The following is a 20872-nucleotide window of genomic DNA, read 5'->3' on the forward strand; positions in this document are numbered from 1 at the left end:
TAAGATATGAGCCACAGCGTTTGGTGCAAAGACCAAAGGATATTATTTTTTCTCTTCTTAATAATAGGTAGCTCATGAACAAACCTCATTTCATTAATGATTTTATTATAGCCCATGGGCTTGATTTTATGCTTTTAGCTGAAACATGATTAAGTGAATGTACTGCCACAACCGTATTAAATGAGTCAGCACCAATAAACTTCAACTTTAAAAGTGTCTCTTGAGCCACCTGTAAAGTTGGAGGTACAGCTGCTTTATTTAATGGTTCCATCCAAGCGGTTATCCTTGGGTTACTTTACATCCTTTTGGTATCTCTGTGCGGTTCTGACAGGGATGCCAAAAATACTACTAGTAACGGTCTACAGGCCTCCAAAATGCAATGCAGATTTTATTGCTGAATTTCATCCATTCTGATTCTGATTTCATCCATTTTGTATTTGCTTGGGATTTTAATACACACACTGACAATCCCAGAGACAATTATGCCAAGAATCTCTTTACCATATTAAACTCTTTCGATAGCACCGCTGCGCTTTTCCTGGGTGTTCTATTACTTGAGATAAACAGGAACACACAATAACAAAATAAGATCCCTTGGCCCTCAGGATTATTATCAGGATTATTTACAAAGTAGTTCAATGTGAGAAGATAAATCAAGTATCTGCATCCTGTCTGTATAAGTCTGGTGCAGAATATCTGTTGATACCTGTCCAGTGATTAAACTATAAAAGTCAGGATCAGTCCCTCTCAGCTTCCGTGTTCCATGTTTTCCCTGTCTTGCGTTCTTTAGTTCCTTTCCATAGCTTCGTTTTCTCCGCCCCTCGTTTGATTTTCAACACCTGTCCCTCCTGTTGATTGTATTTATACTCTGTTGTGGGTGCTTGATTGAGGCTGTTCATTTTGGCTGTTTCTTTGTATGCTTATGTTTGTGTTTCAAAGCCTTAATTTGTTAGCCTGTGTTTTTTTTTTTTTTTTTTTTTAATTATAGCCTTCGTGTTTTTTAGCCTTTGTTATAGCTTGATTCCCCTGTTTGCCTTCATGTGTTTTGTTTATTGATCCTGTATCCCTGTTCTCTCCATGTCAGCTCTTTGGCCCTGGACTGCCTCAATTCTGGACTCTGATTCTGGATTTGCCCATAATAAATCTCGCTCTTCTCTGCACATGTGTCCACTTTCTTACCACATACCATTACACTGAGCTTACTTCTTGCTCAATCAACTCAAACTAAATGTTTCTGCATATGTATTTGAAGCCTACAGGTGGGACATATTTCAAAGGTATGTACTATGCTGTGCTTAGAGGTAGTGCATGAGTGTAGAAATAGTGTCAAAATAGAATATGGATGGCAAATCTGTGGTATTGGTGTTTATTCTATAACATTGTTAAGAAACTAACAAGAGAAATAAGAGCTGTGCTAATATCAAAATGAGCCAAAGGTTACTATGCCATTAAAGGTGCAGTGTGCAGGTGTAGCCTTTACTATGAGCGTGTCTGTATGCATGCATTCTAGAAGTGATGAACTGGAGACATGAGATACGAGTTGATATTGCTCAGCCTAGCACAAGCCTGACCAGACCAACCAAAGCAGGTGCACAGGACCATACACTCTCAGATGAAATGTGGGAACTAACCCTGGTGACTTCCTGCAACTATGTACTCCTTTCCATATTTTCTTTATCTAAATTTAATCCCTCCCTGCCTGCCTGCCTGTCTTGCTCTGACTAGTTTTCACTACTCAATACTGCTCAGTGGGACTTGAAATCCATTCTTTGTATCCTGTTTGACGATGTAGCAGTTACCCTTCTTCAGGAGAAACACCATGCCAATGACCAGAAGGGCACACACTATAGAAAGAAAAATGACTGCTGTGATCAAGCCCCTTTTGGTTTCATCTTCACCTGAAATCAAACAGACAAAATGGCCTATTAATCTGATGTATACAACACACATGTACAATCAGCCCTTTTCAAGTTTAAATGATTAGCTGTTGATATATGTTGATTAATCACACATAATGATTAACAAGCTTATTAAACAGTGCTTATATTTCTCTATGCACCCTGTTTTGTTTTGTTTTTTTCCCCTCAGTTTGGACAGAGCACTCTCAACCATTTCACTGCGAGTTATACTGTGTATGACTATGTATGTCACAAATAAACCAAACTTGAACTTGAGAGGAATATGAATGGCTCAGACTCCTCATGCCATGTTTGAAGTTGCATTTACAATAAAAATCACTGCAGCTTTGGGGCAGGAGGGGACTGGATCCTCACAGACATGCTTCATACAGACCCTTTCTTTTTACATTGTCAGACATACTTTGCTGATTTGTTGAAGCCAATCCTATCCCATACAGCTCAGGTGGGTGGAAAATGTTCTTAGGTGCCAAGCTCTGGAGATGCATTATGCTAGTATTTTAAAATCCAGAACACAACTCATTTAGCCTAGTCTGTAGTTTATATATATATATATATATATATATATATATATATATATATATATATATATAGTAGTAAAGTACACAGAATTTCTAGAGAAACAATGTTTTGGACAGAGGTTATCAATGTATCTCACAAATTCTAAGGGTACAGGTCCAGTATATTGCTCAAAAAAGATTTCTCACTGAATCCAACAAAGAGGTTTGCATGGGATGGTCCCATTTTAGTACCCATATTTACTTGTGAGTTGTACTTGGAGTCAAAGTTGAAGCAGTTCAGAGTTAACACAAGTTAATACAAGTCTTATGATAATATCTGTGAGTGGTACACAGGCATCTCGTTGTTCCAGGAAGAAGCAGGGTCGTATGTATTTTGAGGACGACGAGATTCCAGATAAGCGGCAAGAGTCTGCCTGTCTTGACCAATGCTGCTGGGGGGAGTGGCCTGCACCGTAAGACATGAGTAGGTGGAGTGAATGCTCAGATAACCCGTTTCTAGGTACTCGGTTGATGCTCAAGCACAAATGTGCGCTCCGAGAACTGCCGAGAGGGTTCTGTGTCTGTGTTCCTCCAGGGTCACCCCACCAGTATCTGTGGCTATCCCGGAAGCATTAGGCACCGCCCGTCCTGATCTGGTTCCTGGCGTGAGGCGCCGCCCGTCCTGATCCGGTTCAGGTTCGTGTTGTGAGGCGCCACCCTACCTGTTCCCAGGTTTGATCACATGGCTAAGCCTCTGGACTAGTCATTGACTGCCTCACCTGCACCCTCAAAATTCTGGGATCAGCTGTGGGCCGAAGTTACTGCATCGCTGGACTTCCAGCCAGTCCCTCCCTCCTGCATGGAAGACGCTGCCAGTTCTGTTCCTGTTCCCGGCATAGTGAATGCCGCCAGTTCCGTTCCTGTTCCCGGCATAGTGAATGCTGCCAGTTCCGTTCCTGTTCCCGGCATAGTGAATGCCACCAGTTCCGTTCCTGTTCCCGGCATAGTGAATGCCACCAGTTCCGACCCTTCTATTATGGCTTCCCAGAGTAGTTCAGTTTTGTATAAACATGCCGGCACTTCGCAAGTGTGTTCGCTCACCACTCCCCATCCCATGTTACATTTGTAGTGTAACACCCCTCCGTTGGTTGTCTTTCCTTTGCCCTTCTTTCCCAACCCAATTTGACGCTGTTGTAGATTCAATTTAATTTCTACCATAAATAGTTGAAAGAACAGACTTGAAAAATGATTTAATGTGGACTGGAAAATTTGAATCAAAAGACAAAGCCTTGTGCTTTGATCAGTATTGGCAGATAAAAAGCTGTGGGAGATTTGGTTATTCCATGTTTAATGTTGTCTTTTCTGAACTTGTCACTTTTTTTCAATCTCGAGTTTTCATGCCTGAGTTTAAGACCTAAAGAAAAATGAAGCCTCACCATATCTGAGATTAAGAGACTTCTGCAGGTCTTGATTGAGAAGCCGGTTCTTTAGAGTAAAGGTCACACTTAAAGGATAGGTGTGAGCTTCGTAGATGCTCTTTAAATGGTACAGTCCCCCAGCCATGTCGGAGTCGTTTGTCAACTCTGTGTGATGGGAGAGGTTCTGGTCCTCTGCCCCCACCCACTGCACCTCAGGCTTGGGGAAGCCCTCTGACTCATACTGCACTGTCACACCATGAGGACTTGCACTGATGCTCAGTCTGGGTTCTGTGTAGAAGGCTGAGACGTACACACATACCCACACACACCTTCAGAGTCAGTGTTAGACAGTGAATACTTGGAATACAGTGAAGTTTGGAATTTACTGTAATAGGAAATTTGCTCTTCAGTACTATTTTCAGCAAATGTTTGAATATATACAGCCTACTTAAAACAACAAACAAAACACATCCACACACTAAATATGGCCCATACCTCCATACACTAGTCGCACCTGTGCTCTGCCTGTTCCCTTCATGTTGCTCACCAAGCACAGGTACATGCCTGTATCTTTTGATCTGACCCCCTCTATCCTCAGCGAGGCATTTCCTCTCTTAAGCTCTGACACAAACAGGGCCGTGCGATTCCGATAGTTGAGGCTCTGCCGTTCCAGCTGGTCCTGCCCATAATAGAAGCTGTGCACCACCTGGGAGTCTTCAGGCCGTTGCCAGGTGACCACCAGGCTTGACAGGCTAGGGTCTGGCTCGGAGGTGAACTCGCAGCCCAGCACGGTTGGCTGACCTCGGATGGCGATCAGGTCACTGGAGGGTGTGCTTACCTTAAAGGCTGTGGAGATGTGGATGCTTTTAAAATAAGGCAGTTGCTTAAATGTGGATCACATGGAAACCCAGTGCAGAAATGTCCCTTATGCTAAGTTCATATGCCAGTCCCTTATGAGTCCCAAAAGTGCCTCTCGCCCCTGTCAATATTAGGTGGGCTTTGCTCTTTTTTAGCATGAAGGAATTCTCTGTGAACCTGCATACCAACTTCCTAAGCACTGGACAAACTCTTTTCTTCTTAAATTGCTGGTGGTGGTGCTCGGTGGACCTGATCTGTATTTTGGTGTAGTGTGCCTCTAATCTGCAGAAAACAATTTAGCCAGACCATATCTCTGCTACAGCTCGTTATGCACAGAGCCTGCCAACATCTATCAATCTGCCTCAAAAGGTGTAACTACCTCATTTTTAAAAATAAAATCGCTTTTGGTAATCTCTGGTCTTACTAGTCACTCCTGTATGTGTGAATAACAGCTACATTAACCTTTCTGAAGAAAGCCAGTTAGCATTGGCAAACAAGCCTACAGAAAACTGAGTCTTGGTGTACAGACTATGATGTGGTGGGAAAGAAGATTATTTACCTTGTTCTACGTCCAACAAACTATAGTGTTTGGCACCATGCTTTTTCTAGATAATGCAGCTATGTGTTGACCTTTTGAAAAGCTAAGCCGCACTGCTTTAGTGGTATGTGCTGTAGTGGTAGTGATATCTCATCCCTTCATGGCAGATGTACAGAGTGGGAGTGGAAGAAAAGAAGCTACTTAATGTACTTAATGTCTGTTAAAAGTAAAAATCAAACTAGTATTAAAGTATTAATGTACTTGCACTCTAAAAGTAAAACCTCTGGGTAAAAATTGATTAATGTAATGTTTTGGTTTTTTTTAGTTTGGGGTTAAATTTGTTTGTGGGTGACTAAACTACAATTATTTTTACTTAATTATCAAACATTTCATTGGTATTTTCTCTCTCGGTTCCCTTATTTTAAATAATATTAAAATTATTTGTACAATGCTGGACCATTCAGTAGATCCCCCCCCCCCAAAAAACCAAACACAACAGAAAATGATAAAACTGCTCAAAAACCAACCACACTGGCTCTTGAGCTGCGACTGCGAGCAGTCTATGTGTGGTACTAATATTCCAATGAATACTCCAAGTTCAAAACGCTAGCTTGTAGTCTACCCGGGAAGCAAAAATATGACCAGAAGAGAGTGACTCCAGTTTCCCCACATGTAAAAATAATCCAGGCAATAGGTCTTAAAATTATATGCATTCACTTACTGGCTGTAGCGGACTGTGCTACATATGTGTACACTCAAGTGATCTTTTTGACAAAAGTCAAAATTGCGTCAATTTAAAGTAAAAAAAAAAGCCAACAAAAGTTGAAAGATCACATTTTATCTACTCAGGAATATACAGATCTAAAATCTGCTTTGAAAATCTAAAAAGTATTTCAGACTTATTAGACCCACATCAGTAACATTACAGATAATAATACATAATAATAATACAAAAGATTTGTTACCTGCACAGTTTACGATGCAAAGAACATATACCTGCCAGACCATGGCAGCAGAGGCATTCGGAGTAGACAATCCTTGTAAAAATTCTGAGTGGAGTCTTTGTGGAAGCAGTTCATGACGCTAGCTAGTATGGTGGCCTGGAAATGGAAAAACATGAAATTCAATAAAAACATGACATTACTTTTCAATATAGAACAAATACAGAATAAGTGCCAGAATGAAGAGCAAAGCATCTTTTATATTGTTTTTATGTCATTTGACCTATTTAATGAAAAACAATACATTTTTGCATTTAAAAAAAAACAGATTTTTTTTTTTGTTGGAATTTAAAACAAAATTTGTCTTGAAAATATAATCAAAGAAGAAACATATTGCTTTCCATTTTAAACATATTCCTCATTGGAATGCAATCATTACAGTGGATGTGGATGCAGTGCACAGAGTAATGTTTAAACAGTGCAAAAACTGCCAAAATGAAAAGCAAAACATCAATGCACTGATTTAATGCCTCTTGATCTTGAACAGAAAAACAATACATGACTTTGTATTTAACTTATGAAATGCTAAATTCATGTAAAATTTGAATGTTTTACAGATTTAAAATAGAAACTCACCTAACAAGTGAATTCATACAAACTTACTGTTGTTTGTAGAACATTAATGTTGTTTACTTTATTAATATGTACATGGCTTAATGTTATGTTGGAGAAGTGTATAAGTTGACAATTAGACATGCAACTGCACCGGAACTTCTGGGTTTTGTTGATTTTGAACCCTCGCACGTTCTTTACTGGTAATCTACTGAAGATAAGTCGTGAAGGAAAGAGCTCTGTAATGTATGTGATATTTTATGAATATATATATGTAATGTTAGAACTAAATATTGTGAATGTCATATTGTTCACTCTATATAATAATGTTTTTTATTAGTAAGTGTTAATTAATCTTTTACTTAATTTAGTGTTTTATTCTTTTGTCAGAGATGAGTGCCAATTCTCTTACACACACACACACACACAAACCTTCGCACTATTCATACTGTGTAGGGAAATGAGCCAGAAAACATCAAAACACATTATTTTTCTTTCCTTATTTTAGACATAGTTCTGAGCAGTTGCAGCAGTAAGATAAAAAGGGAACAGTTTTATTGTAGGCAGGTATGTTGTCGTTGTTTAGTTTTAAGGGTACAAACACATTGCCTTTGTTTGCTGCTTTTATTTTTTAAATACTTGTTGTCAGTTCTTTTCAATATTGCATACAATTGTGTGTTACTCATGAGGCTATTTGAGTGTTCAAATTAGCCATGTAGCAGTAACTCCAGCTACTCTACTGGAGCAGTGGCAGCAGTAACCTAAAAAGGGGGACTGTTTATGCAGGCAGGAGCTGATAATAAAGACCATTGGATAAGAAGGGGTCTGTCACGTTTTCCTCCACCTAGCTTTGCGGTTCCCAAAACAGACTTTTCCTTTCATGTGGTTTTTGTTTTCTTCGCGGATTTGTTCTCCACTTGCCTTGGTTTTGGTTTAGTATTTCTCTGCCTCCTTGTTAGTGGAACGTTCTCGTTGATCAGTCTCACCTGTTCCTGGTATTGTCTTTGTCTTTCCTGTCCCCATTTCCGTGTTTGTTTTCAGACCCTGTACCCCTGTTTGTCCTTTGTCCTGTCTCTGCCTTTTTTCAGTGCTTAATCCATTTGGGTCTTTCTGGGTCATGTCTAGTCCTCAATTCATACTTTTTGTCTCATCTTCCTGTTCTCATCCTAGGTCTGTGTCTGGTGTTTGTTCTTCGTGGTGTATCATCTCCTGTCCCACCTGCTTGTGTGACCCCTGGTCCTGTTACCACTCCTCACCTTACCTCGTCTCCGGTACTGGCTTTGCCAGTTGTCTAATGACCTGCTTCTGTCCATCATGTTGCCCCTGTACACCACCTGCTATGAATCCAAGTCTTGTGCTTAACTGTCCCCTGTCTCTTGTCTGTTTCTGTCTAGCTTGTCTTTTCCTTTTTGCACGTCGGGATCCGCGCGTTGAGGGTTATTCTGTCACGGTTTCCTGCTCCTGGCTTCGGGGTTCCCACGGCGACGCCTTCATGTGCTTGTTTTGGATTCTGTCCCTGGTTTTGCTTTGGTTCCGTTTTTGTCGTGCTTCCTTGTTTTGGCTTAGTTCTGTTCACCTGTGTCTGGTTAGTATCCCCCAGTCTCAGTTAAGTCCTGTGTTTTTGTTTTCCAGTTTGTTGGTTATTTTGGTTTGTTCGGTCATTTAGATTTGCAATTGCTATCGTGGTCTGTTTCCTGCCAGTTAGTTTGCTGACGTCTACCGCCTTTTTGTTGCCTGAGTAAGGGTTTTCCGTGTATCTCACGTCTGTTTAGCCGCTATGTTAGCCTGCCATGTTTTTGTTCCCTTCACTCATATAAAGAAGCTCCTGCACTTGCATTCTACCTCTCGCCTCGTCCCTGTTAAAACGTTACACTGGGCCCATACAGGCCAAAACAGACTTAAGTCTTCATACATTCAAGTTGCATTGTTAAATATTTTATCTTGCAGAAATATCCTGAAATTGGTTTTCTGTTAAGAGATCAAGTGACGTTAAATCAATGCAATGGACCTTTTACTTTCCATTGTGCCACAAATTCCTCAGTGTAAGTTTGGGGTGTGCTCCATATCTAATTCGCGAGCTAGAAGTCTGGTAAGCCTAGGACATAGCTTGGTAGTGGACAATATTAGCAATGCACCTCATGAGCTCGTCGACTTATCCAGATCACTGAATTACAAATCATGATATACACCAAACATAGCTACGATGTTCTTTTAAAAGGGAAAATTATTTGGGAAAAAACTGCTTAGCTAGGTTAGATTAACCTAGTTGGCATCTTGGGTAATTCCTCGAACACACGTCTGTCGCCATCGCTGTAAACGTACATCTATTCATTAAAAGCCAAATTTGCCAACATTTTTTGTACTTTTTGTCTTTTTACGGCGTTTACCTGTATTTTTGGCCATGTTTCCCTACGCCAAATCTAGATGGCATCGTGCAATAGTTCAAGTTGACTGATTTTGTTTTTAACCTCATTTTTAACATTTAAGAAATGTACCGCTAACGTCTTTAGCAACAGTACACTTGCTACATACACAGCTACTGTGACAGTAATACAATTAAGTAATTAGACAGTAATACAATGAAATAAATGACAAAACGACAGATCAGTTACAGTTTAATGAGTTACGTCAGAAAAAAATCAATGATAGCTTTTGGGTGAGGATGGGATTTTTTTTTAGATAAACATAAACTTTAATGTAAATTATAATTTATAAACAACGTAATGGTAACCTGACATACTGTCACCTGAACACAGCTCTGGCCATCTTGCAGCTGTAATTCAGTGGTGCAGAACTCAGTGCTGATTACCGACTCTCAGGAGACCATCACCTCACTCACTGCTGAATTAAGGAATGACAGCGACCAAGGGTGGAGCAGGGACATTGAGGTGCTGGTGTTCCTGTACTGGTTGGCACATGCAGCGTCCTATAACATGGTTTCATGAGCCTTTGCCATCCCCAAATCATCTGCACACGACACTGGATAGAGTACCTAAGGCTGTCAGCAGGATCTTGAAGAGAGAGACCTTAAATTCTGGGGATGAAGTAGAAGAGGTAGGAGCAGGGTTTGCCCACTTGGCTGGCTCCCTAGCTTTCAGAGTGGAAGTTGGTGCCATTGATGGCTGCCACATCTGCACACTGGCATCCCCTATCCGCCAATGCACAGTGCTACCTCAGCAGGAAGCTTTTCCACTCAACTGAACTGCAAGTGTAACGGGTACCACCTGCGTGCCAGGAATCCCTCACCAGAGTGTGTACTGGGCCAGTCCTAGGTCCGTAAGGAGTGGTGCAGTGAGTAAATTAACCAGAGACACAAGCATCAAAGGTTATTTGGGAGTTTAGTGCAGGATGTTTTGTGTACAAATCTCATACACTGGTGGACAGTGGTTTTACAGGCAGTACTCATAGCTGCTGACAAGTCGGGGTGAATCTACTGACTGAGAACACATTAATAGGTTATAAAATATGAGTTAGGTAACCAAGATGTAAACTAAAATGAACAAGGGCAGGTTAACCAACTAAGACAAACAAACAATCAACCTACATTATATATATATATATATATATATATATATATATATATATATATATATATATATAAAATGTATTTATTTTTTAATTAGAAAAGCAAAAAATAGACACAAGCATCAAAGTTGGTAACTAAAATATTAAACAATGTCAGTTTTAGTAGGTTTAGCATTTTTAAAGGATCTTATTGTATCTAAATATATATATATATATATATATATATATATATATATATATATATATATATATATATATATATATACACACAGACAGACAGACAGACACACACACACACACACACACACACACACACACACACGTACATTCAAACTGTGGTACACGTGGTCCCTCTAGTGATACGTGGAATCTCAGAAATACTACAAATAAAATAAAATAAAAAACGTCGGCCATAATGGTGGTAGGTGCAGAGTCTAAGATTTTATGAGGTGTAAAATGTTTGAGAACCACTGGCCTAAAGCGAAAAATTAGTCTTCATAAATATTGAAATAAACGTAGAAATAAACAGTTATGTCTGTTCCGCGTGGGATTTGGTTATTATGCATTTATTTATTTATTTATTTATTTATTTGTTGAAGTATTTATTTATCCATGTTTATTTATTTACCTTTTCTCAGCGTTACCTGTTATAAAGGTTTTTTTTCAGTAGGGTCAAGTAATTTTTGTAACACTACGTCAGCACTACAGAGTTCATACAGGCTATACCACGGTACTTGAAAGGTTATTTATAGATTTAATTATTCACACCAATGGCCGGTGAATTACGACTATATGTTTATTAACTTACATGGTCTGATGTTATGAAGTAAAACTGATTCCGACATTAACACAGGCATGTAATTACAGTCTCCGGATCTGTTTTAAACATTTAAACATTTTCACCCCCCCCCCTTGAAAGTCCATTTGGTGTGGTCCTGATTGCACGCTACATCTAACCATGTGCTGTTGTTTTCTGAAGCGCTGTGTTCTAGCTGCTATTTTGCCGGTTAGCATTTAAAGACAAGTGATACACTATTTACGATAGATATCACATTTCACAGAGGTGCCCCGGTTTGGTCAAATTAAACTATAGTTAGATCTGTACGTAGTAGAAGAACACGAAACAGCCAATTCCGCTTGTCGGCGCCGGCCAGCTGGTAAAGGTAACGCATGCAAGACACCTTTTATTTTCATTTTATATAACCTAACAAATGACAAATGCCAGTCCCGTGGAAGCTACGCTTGTTAGAAACAGTTAGAAATCTTCTGTAACGGCCCAGAAATACAATCGATTGTTTTGCCACGTCACATACTAGACACTGGCTCCCGTAGATAACTGTTTTGAGTAGTTAATTTTAAAAGAATTGTGAGTGTCGTTATACATTTAAAATATGGGACTTACAGCATGGCGTGATCATTTGTTTACTTATTTATTTCTGGACTGTACGTCTTCATGCACCCTTGTCTGTGGCGTTTTAACCGGCGCGTCACTGCACACTGTTACGACCAAGGTTTATTTAATGTCGACAGCAAAAGCACACAAAATCTTGTGTAGCAGAACATTCATGTAGATAGCTGGCGATTACTGGCGCGTGTTTGCTCAAGCGGCCTAAAATATAACGTTTCAGTTTTATTGTGGCAGTCTGAAGGCTTAGGGTGGTATGGTGGTGTTTTTGAGGCCTTCTTCTGGAAACCGCAGGTGAATTGTTCATATTTTAAAAAGTAAATCTTAGTCCTTCTTGGGACTTGCCTGGATTTTGATAATTAGCTCTTCACGTAAAGATCCATCAGGGGGGACAGTCACTGCAGCTGTTTTTATAGTTTGAACTTGCATGTCCCCTCATCCCAGGCCAATCATGTCGTATTTGTTCTGTCCATCTGGAACAAATATGTTCTATCCATCTATCCATTCATTCTGCATTCATTTCTTCCGATTCCTCAGTGTTTACACACTCAGAACCTCTGTATCCTCAGCACCCACTCCACTGTAAAGCGGCGTCAACATGCGGCGTTGCAAGACCTGCGGTGGAACTGACGTGGACGTGGATCAGGCGCGCGGCAATGCCGTGTGCATGGGCTGCGGTTCCGTGCTTGAGGACAGCATCATCGTATCGGAGGTGACCTTCGTGGAGAGCAGCGGAGGTGCCTCCTCAGCTGTCGGCCAGTTTGTGTCCTCTGACGGTGAGTTTTCCGTCACCTATGGTGACCTCAACTCCGCAGCTGCACACCCAGAAGGTTCAGATTTGAGTTTAACTTTAAGTTTATTTCACTTAGTTTAAGATTGAGTTTATTTGCCGTGTATATGTTCTGTCACTTCACACGTCTGTCTGGTTCTTCACTTTACAGAGATGTGAGGTTGTTTTTAATCCACGCTCATATCTAACACATACCTGGCCTGAGTGTGTATGATTGTGAATTCTGCATTAAAGCAAATGTGATGCTATCTCTTGTGGTTATTAGCATTTCCCAAACAGTTTTCTGTAGCCCGGAAAACAGAGTCGTTCAGATATCCTTGAACATCCTTTGTGTTCAAACATGACACTTTCACTTTATTCAAAAGTCTGGATTTTTATTTATGAGTAGTGAAGCAGATCTGTGGTATAATCTCTTGTGCTTTGCAGCTTTGCATGTCACTCATTCACAGGCTGCTAGCATAAGTGGAGGTGTGGAGAACACTGCTGAGCTGAAGAGAAAATGCACATTTGGTGAACATTTCTCCTTTTTGTTGCCGCCTGTTCGTGCACACCGTGTCAAGAGTTTGCTGCAGAAGCTAATGGAATGTTTGCAGTGGTGTTCTTTAATTACTCTGGAGTGAAGATGAGCAGAGTGTGCACCCCCTAGAGTCCTGAGGCTGGGGGTCAGAATGACCTCTAATTCAATGTCTTTGGATGGATTACGTAGCTTTTATGAGAATGTGTTGCATTGTAGAGGTAAATTAATACTTGCTATGAAATCAGAGAGTGAGCCGAGTTTCATGCAGGAGTTACAAATACTCTGTGCTGTTCTGACTTGGTGTGGCATTATTTTTACTGTTACTGTGCTCTGCAGGTTTTTTCCATTGCGCTGCAGCCTTTGCTCATTCTTGTCTCTTTCTAGTGCAGTGCTCACCATTACCAACAGTTCTTGTTTCCCAGGTGCTGTTGTGGTTCGGTCTGCATTGTAGAGTAGGGATTTAACAGTGCTGGATATAAGGCTAAACAGAAAAGTCTGAAAAGCTTTAGTGAGAAAGTTTCATTTCTGTTATTGCAAAGAAAGGAATGTGTAACATTTATCCAAACATGACCAAAGATTCTTGTCAATATGTACAGCTCATTATGCGCAGCTCATTATATCTCATTATACGTAGTGCCTAGAACCAGTTATGCGTGGTGGAAGTTTTCCCTGAGATGGTCTGAGGCAAAGACTAATAGCTACACCTGATGATGTGAACTTGGCTGTTTACTATTCAAAATATCTTGTAAGTGAACTGATTTTAGAAATAGTTAAACAGCTAATGGACCTTGTAGCTTGTATCTAAACTCAGCAAGGTTCTGAGAAATAAGGGTTTGCATGGCAAGGGTTTGGACGTCATCTCCTTTGCATTTACTGACATCCCACCAGGCAAAAGAAAGCTGTTAGTGCTAAGACATGCAACTATTGGCGATCCAGCAAAAAAACCTGAATGTCCACGCAGTCTGTACAGTTGCAGTACAGCCTTCGACCAGCAGATGGTGCACTTTCCTTTGAAAAAGGAGACGCCACAGAAGGCGGAAAGTAATTGCTTTTAAAACCGCTCTGTTGCTTTGTGTTCTTATGCCACAGGTCAAAGCAATGGCCCATCTCTGGGCGGTAACTACACTGGGATGGGGAAGGAGTCCAGGGCACAGACATTACAAAATGGTGAGTGAGCAGTGAACAGGGCAAATTCACACAAATCTCATACTGCACTCATTTACATTACGTATTGCATTTATAATGGTCTCCTAAGTCTCCGGCAGTGTTCCCAAGGCATTCATGTAAAGACCCTCATATAAATTACATATACATTTATGGTATTTAGCAGACACTCTTATCCAGAGCTCCTTACAAATGTCCTTAGTTATCTACACAGAAAAGTATTGTTATCTAGTACAAATAGGCTAGATTCCAAAGAATTCCTTAGTCCGAGACACTGGCAGAACCAAGAGTCATTGCTGAAACCTAGATTGATGGGTGCAATACAGTACATTGCTATAAAATACAGGACAAATTGAGGCCATTTGCTATACAATCAGTGCAAAAACAAGACGAGTGCATCTTTATAATCATCCTCTAAGTGCATGAATAGGTTACATAATACTTGGCACAGTGCCTGTGTTCACCTGCCGTTCACACGAGGGCGGTCAGGTCCGGCATGACCGGGGGGGTTCTGCTTTGCACAGCTCCGCATCATCGCCATGTTATGGGATGCTAGCACGGTAGCGCAGGAGGAGCTGAGCTGCAAGCCCGTGGGTGATCGTCATAGAGACCAGGGTAGTTCTTCACCTAGCAACCTGCTGCACAGTCTCAACTTACGCTTCCCCTGACATATGTAGCCACTGAGAGAGATTCACAACCCTCGACGATGACGATGCCCTCCCCCCATTTCTTTGATTGTTTGGAGATTTTGTCCCCCTTTCATAATAAGAAATGTCCCCCTACCCCAAGTCCTGAGAGCACACCCGGTTGCACAGAATAACCGTAATGCAGAGCCTTTCTTTGGAAAAGACTGAGGCACATGTATCTGGGCTGTAGTTCTCACGTGTTCTTCTATGTCCCATCAAGTTCTGGATAGCACCAAGTTTAGTTCAGTAGCCCCACCCCCGCCCCACTATTTCACATAAGGTGTGTCAGAGGGATTGGGAGCTATGATTGTCATTACAGTGATTGCTTAGGCTTTATATTGAATTGTGTTTTCATTGTCTATTGTGTCAGAGTGGAAAAGATTTAAGAGGCGAGTCCTGATCTGGCTGGGGAAGGCATGCGCGTGTGTGTGAGCACTCGTATGTACACGTGCTCTGAGGTTAACTATGGTCTAGTGTTTCTTAAGGAAACATTGTTCATGCTGTTATAAATGAGGAGTCCGTTAGGTGTCTGGGCCACCTGCTTCCTGGGTCTGTGGTAATGGATGAATCATCATGGCCAGACATACTCAGGGCAGTGTGTGTGTTTGTGTGCATGCATGTGTGCATGTTTTGTGCATGTGTGAATGTCTGTTTGGAGAGACGGCGCATATGGAAGAATTCTTTATTGCCTGTGTGTGAGTGCCTAACTGTACGTTTGTGTGTGTGTGTGTGTGTGTGTGTGTGTGTGTGTGTGAGAGAGATATTAAGTGCCTGCAGTGCGTATTGAGATTTATTGTGTGCCTGCGTGTGTGTGGGTATGTGAGTTGTAAGAACAAGGGATCTGTATGAGGTTCAGAGTTTGTAGAAATAACCTAGGGCTTCTCCTAAGTCTTGCTTTCCACTTCTCATTCCTAGATTTGGACTCTGATAATAGAACCGTTTATATTCTCCTCACACAGAAACCCTATACTCAAATAGATGTGTTCCTAGCTAGTATAGATAGTAGAGCTCTGTTGCGTAAGTAAGAAAGAAGTCATGATTATTGGCCTTATTATTATAACAAAAGTAACAAAGACAAGAAATGTCTCCTTTTAAGTAACACAGAAAGAGACCTTTCAGATCTTTTATGTCCTTCAGCTGGCCTGGTTCAGCTCTCTGTCTTGCTGAGAACAACATTGTTAAATGTTAAAAAGCAGCTGGTAGAAGCTCAATTCCGTTTTGACTGAATTACTGCAGGCAGATGCCAGAGAAGCCAGATGTGTGGCGTACTAAGCTTTGTCTATTTAAACCCATTTCCTCACAGACGCTAGGATGATGCACCAGAAAGCATCGCTCTTTTAAGGTGACTACGATGAGCACTGCATTCAGACTATTGTGTGGATTTTCCCCCAAACACTGTTGACATATCAGTTTAGTTTAGATACATTTAAAAACTCTCTTGAAATTTTACTCTAACTCTACTTCTTCACAGGTACAGCCTCTCACCTTTTGTTGGCCTAACCTGTTTGTTTTTGTTTGTTTGTTTGTTTGTTTGTTTAGCCAAGCGGCAAATAAAGCACCTGGGCCATCAGCTGCAGATGAACCAGCACTGCTTGGACACAGCATTCAACTTCTATAAGATGGCTCTGAGCAAGCGGCTGACACGCGGCCGCAAGTCAGCCCACGTCATCGCTGCCTGCCTCTACCTGGTGTGTCGCACCGAGGGTACGCCACGTATCCTTCAGGAAAGGATAAAAGGAACAGAGTGGGGGGTGTGGGTGAGTGAAGGTGTATGGGGGGGGTGCGGGTGAATAAGCGTGTCGGAGAGACGGAGTGAGAGAGCGTGGGGGTGAGGAGACACCGTATACTTCATGGGTAGTGGTGGATAAGAGAGAATGTTAAAGTGAGTGAGTGTCTGTGGGAGAGGGGGGTGTAATGGTAAAAGAGGCAGAGAGTTGGTGGGAGAGAGCTTGAGAGAAAGTGTCTCTATTTCTGTGTGTGTGTGCAAGGAAAAGGTGTGAATATAATGGATTATTCATTCATGAATAAAGCCTTTTGGGCATATTATGTAAGAGCTGAATGCATGTATGGATCACGTGGGTGGGTAGATGAAGAGACGGAAGGATCTGTCGGCTACGGGGCAGTGCCCAAGTGATTGGTTGACACGTCCTTTCTGTGGATGGCTGTCTGTTTGGGCTGAGGCCTAAGCAGTGCCAGTGGTCCTCCCTAGCGGATCGTACCTTTTGTGTGTTCGTACTGTTGCCATGCTGAAATGATTGGCAGGTGTTTGCGTTCCATCCGTCAGCCACAGATGTTCCTGGTGTAGCAGAATCACAAATGGGCTTAAACCCTGCACCGATCTGGTCTGAAATACCACAATAACCTTAGAGCGGTGCTCACAGGTGCCGCGTCACCTGCTGTCCTGCATCAGCAGCTGCCAGGGTTCATGCTGCTGTTGTTGCTGAGAGATTTACATTTCTTGTCTGTCCTGTAGCAGTTTGGAAAGGTTGTTAGGTAAAGTGTACAGGCAGTACTGAAGATGAAGGAATCCAGACCTCGAGGCCCATGCTTTTGAGCGGGGTAGGTTGTGTTGGGCCACTGGTCGACGGGGTAGGTAAGATAAGACTGCCTTCAGGTAGCCACATTCTGCTCTCAGAAATGTGCATGTCCACTGTCCCCACCTCTCCAACCCCATCTGTGCCTCTCCATGGGAGATTTCCTCCTCGTTTGGAGGGAGAGGGACTGGCGCGCGCGCGCGCACGCACACACACACACACACACACACACACACACACACACACACCTCCACTGGAAAAGTTTCATTATTGAAAGACGGATGAGTCACAAGAGTGTGTGTGGTCTTGTGATGCTACAGGGGCAGCATTTTAATCATTTATTCTCAAAAACACCTGCCAAAATGAATGTTTGGATTCATTTAAATCTTCAGTGAAATGGTTCCCATACTTGCCTTAATAAAGCAGGTCATGGTCTTAAAACTGCAATTAACCAATAAAATGCCCTATATGCATTTGATTGTATTGATTTTGCTCATATTTATCTTATAATTCTATAGATTACTGACATGCGTAGCTATACTCTCCTGTTGCATAGCCAACAAGGTGTCTGTGTGTGTGGGCATGCGTACGTGTGTAAAACGCTGCTTCCTGCTAAGCTTTCTTGTCAACGAAACGTCATTTAATCTTGCCTTACAGCATCTGCAGTGTCTGTGCGCGTATGTGTGCATGTACATGTGTATGTGCCGGGTGTGTGTGAGATGCTGATGAAGTGATCTGCCTCTTTCTGAGTGGGATGAGCGTGGCAGACGTGTGCTGTTGACTGGCATTTGCTTTTCAATCCCTGTTTATGATTTGAGTGGTTTGTGGTGTTTGTGGATAGTGTATAGTGGGATGGCTGTTCTGTGAGGTTTGATATAATGAACATAAGTACTGACTGCAGAATTTGAACCCATGGCGAATACTTGCAGATTCAGTTCAGCCACTATTGTGAACACGCAGTGAAAAGTCATCTTAAACTGTGCTAAAAACCTTGCTTGTCTCTTCTGTTTTTAGAATGTTATCTATGTAAATCTGTCTTATGTTGTCCACCGATCTCTCTCTCTCTCTCTCTCTCTCTCTGTTTAAAAGTCCACATCAATCATGCTGGCATGATGACACACGGGTGTGTGTGTGGTCAAAGCTGTTCAGAAGAACCTGTATGAGACCTTAAAGCTTCAAAAACAAACCTTTTGTGCTTTTGTAGCAAAATTACTCATGCAGGAAGCAGCGTTCTCATTCAGTTGATTTGTGCCAGTCAAAATATACCTGTCCTGACTGTTTAGTGATCAGTGAAAATGAATTCATTTAGACCACTCTGAGAAATGGGGGTGATGTGATATGTGACTTGATCAGCAGCAGGCCGACTTTATCGTGCCTGTTTGTTTTTGTATGTGGTCTGTAATTGGACATCAGTGGGTTCCTGCCTTCAAGCACAACACGTGGTCCAAACAACTGTGGTGAAGTAGTCATCTGATCCTAGCTGAAATGTGCTTTTTGAGGATAAAATAATGACAAGCCTCTACTACACCTTAGTCTAATCCTGATGTATCCAATAATACGACTGGTTGTGTTTAGTAATTTAATCTGTAATCTCTCTGAACTGTCATCATAACTAATCACATAATAGTGGTGTTCTAAATGTGTTATTAATCCACTCGGACCTCATTGGACAGGTGTGGTCGTCTCCATGGGCACAGTTGCTTGGTTTCCAGGAGACTTCTGATTTGTGTCCAGTTTGGGATATGTGGTGACAAATCTCTTTTAAACAGATTTAAACATTTTTGTTGTCATCTCTCTCTGATATTTTGACTAGCTTCAGTGGATGTGTGTGACTAAACTTGAATTGTTTGTAGAGTGGATATTGAAATTTAATGTGCAATGCAAGAGTATCTTAATGATCAGTATTCAACTGAACAGCATTCGTAATATTTCTGTTTTGAATGTATAATCTTTAACTGGGCTCCTTTAGATATGCTGTTGGACCTGAGTGATCTGCTGCAGGTGAGCTGGTTTTTCATTTCTTAATGGAGCTTTGCACCTTTTAAATACTGCAAGCAACTCCTTTTCATGGAGAGAGAGCCTTTGACAAGTGGTGTGTGTGTGTGTGTGTGTGTGTGTGTGTGTGTGCGCGTGTGCACGCATGTGTTTGTGCAGACAGGCTGCAGTTAAGAGGAATAAATGCAGTTTCTCATGTCGGAATTTTTTTAATCTTGATTTATTTAGCAAGACATTAATATTGGTCAGAGTGTGTGTGTGTGTGTGTGTGTGTGTGTGTGTGTGTGTGTGTGTGTGTGTGTGTGTGTTTAGGATATTTTCTCAGACACACAGCTGGGGTGGAGATTGTGTATTTTTATCCTCCCAGCTGTCAAGTTACACTCTGCCAACACACCCATGCACACGACCAGACTCTCACACACGGACCTTCCTGGGGTGTCTGAAATATTGGGGGTTTCCATGGTGTCTGAGAAGCACAGAACTGGACCCATAAATTGCCTCAGTCTCTCCCCAGACTTTTCATACACGAGACCCTGACTCCTCCCCTCTCTTCTTGAGAGTGTGAATGAAGACCCTTCCACGTTACAAAGGTCATGACCTCCTCAAAGGGATCTCTCTTAATGGCTTAGGGCCCAGATGGAAGGGTGTGTGTGTATATAGCAGTGGAACTTGTGTTACAGTGAGTTAACCTGTCGGAAGCTGTCTTAGCTGAGGCTGCATCTAGCATGTGTGATCTAGTATGGAGATGTGCTGGCTGCATATTTAAGAGGGCTTTATTGAAGTGGAAATCTCCAGCTAGCGTGTCATCCATAAATGAGATTAGCTCAAGGCTTTCCTCACTTAAAGTTGGTTAGAAGAACAATGCAGTGTTACGAATGCATACCAGACTGAGAATCACTTGCCACTGTACTGCTCAAAGAGAAATTGGGGATTACTCTAAAAAGTCCCAGAATAGATGACTTAAATATACTGTTGTTGTGTTAGAAAATACTTGATTGCTTCCAAAGTGAATCTCTTCAATATTTTGTCTAACTTTGTCCGGACATTGGTCTTTCAAAAAAAAACAAAAAAACCCTCAGGATTTCCTTTCCCTGTATCTGCACCCTTTTCAGACTAGGCTAGTCCTCACACTGAACTCTAAGAGCCACAAAGACAGTGAGGGAGAATAAAAACCACAGTGAAAATACATTCGTCACAGTGTGTGTTTGTCTGCAGACCCTGTCTGGAGTCTCAAGACCCTGACCGACGGGTGTTTTCCCTTTGCCTGCTAATTCTTTGTCTCTTTCTGCCTTTTGTTCTCATGCTGGTTTCTTCTGCTCTCCCATTCTCCCTCAAGGTGAACGTGTATGTTCTGGGAAGAACCTTCCTAGTGTTGGCCAGAGAATTGTGCATTAATGCTCCAGCCATAGGTAAGTCTGCTCTGCCTACAGACAGTTCTACATAAATGCAGTCCACCCTTTCCTACCTAGAGGG

The 20872-nt window shown here is 41.6% G+C and overlaps 2 protein-coding genes across 4 annotated transcripts in view; one reads left to right on the forward strand and one right to left on the reverse strand.

Annotated features, from left to right (window-relative positions):
- Positions 1–959: 959 nt before the first annotated feature.
- On the reverse strand, positions 960–6265 carry LOC113576279 (V-set domain-containing T-cell activation inhibitor 1). Its single transcript, XM_027008263.3, has 4 exons — positions 6196–6265; positions 4330–4680; positions 3853–4134; positions 960–1898 (listed from the first exon to the last, which is right to left on the reverse strand). Exons 1-4 carry the CDS (start codon positions 6236–6238, stop codon positions 1732–1734), a joined length of 843 nt encoding a protein of 280 aa, XP_026864064.2. The 5' UTR covers positions 6239–6265; the 3' UTR covers positions 960–1731.
- Positions 6266–11259: 4994 nt separating this feature from the next.
- The window catches only part of brf1a (BRF1 general transcription factor IIIB subunit a), a 40409-nt gene continuing 30796 nt past the window's right edge, over positions 11260–20872 (forward strand). The window contains exons 1-6 of one of the 3 annotated variants that reach the window (XM_081724669.1): positions 11260–11471; positions 12251–12489; positions 14110–14187; positions 16410–16583; positions 19374–19405; positions 20736–20808. In XM_081724669.1, coding sequence (XP_081580795.1) covers positions 12312–12489; positions 14110–14187; positions 16410–16583; positions 19374–19405; positions 20736–20808 — 535 coding nt within the window. In that variant the 5' untranslated portion in view covers positions 11260–11471; positions 12251–12311. Of the gene's footprint in view, positions 11472–12250; positions 12490–14109; positions 14188–16173; positions 16213–16409; positions 16584–19373; positions 19406–20735; positions 20809–20872 lie in introns of those variants that run through there. The other 2 variants (XM_027008232.3, XM_035531578.2) reach the window with 2 other exon arrangements.

Source organism: Electrophorus electricus, chromosome 12 (genome assembly GCF_041902795.1).
Source record: "Electrophorus electricus isolate QZ-2024a chromosome 12, ASM4190279v1, whole genome shotgun sequence".
NCBI classification, from domain to species: domain Eukaryota; kingdom Metazoa; phylum Chordata; class Actinopteri; order Gymnotiformes; family Gymnotidae; genus Electrophorus; species Electrophorus electricus.

What these genes read in the sequence shown, in the direction of transcription:
- LOC113576279 (XM_027008263.3), bottom strand. Translation starts at nt 6,238, where the DNA reads ATGGTCTGGCAGGTATATGTTCTTTGCATCGTAAACTGTGCAG. An exon ending in TTGCATCGTAAACTGTGCAG is followed by an intron (nt 4,681 to 6,195) that starts GTAACAAATCTT and finishes ACATCTCCACAG; the next exon opens with CCTTTAAGGTAAGCACACCC. An exon ending in GGTGCGACTAGTGTATGGAG is followed by an intron (nt 4,135 to 4,329) that starts GTATGGGCCATA and finishes TGTACGTCTCAG; the next exon opens with CCTTCTACACAGAACCCAGA.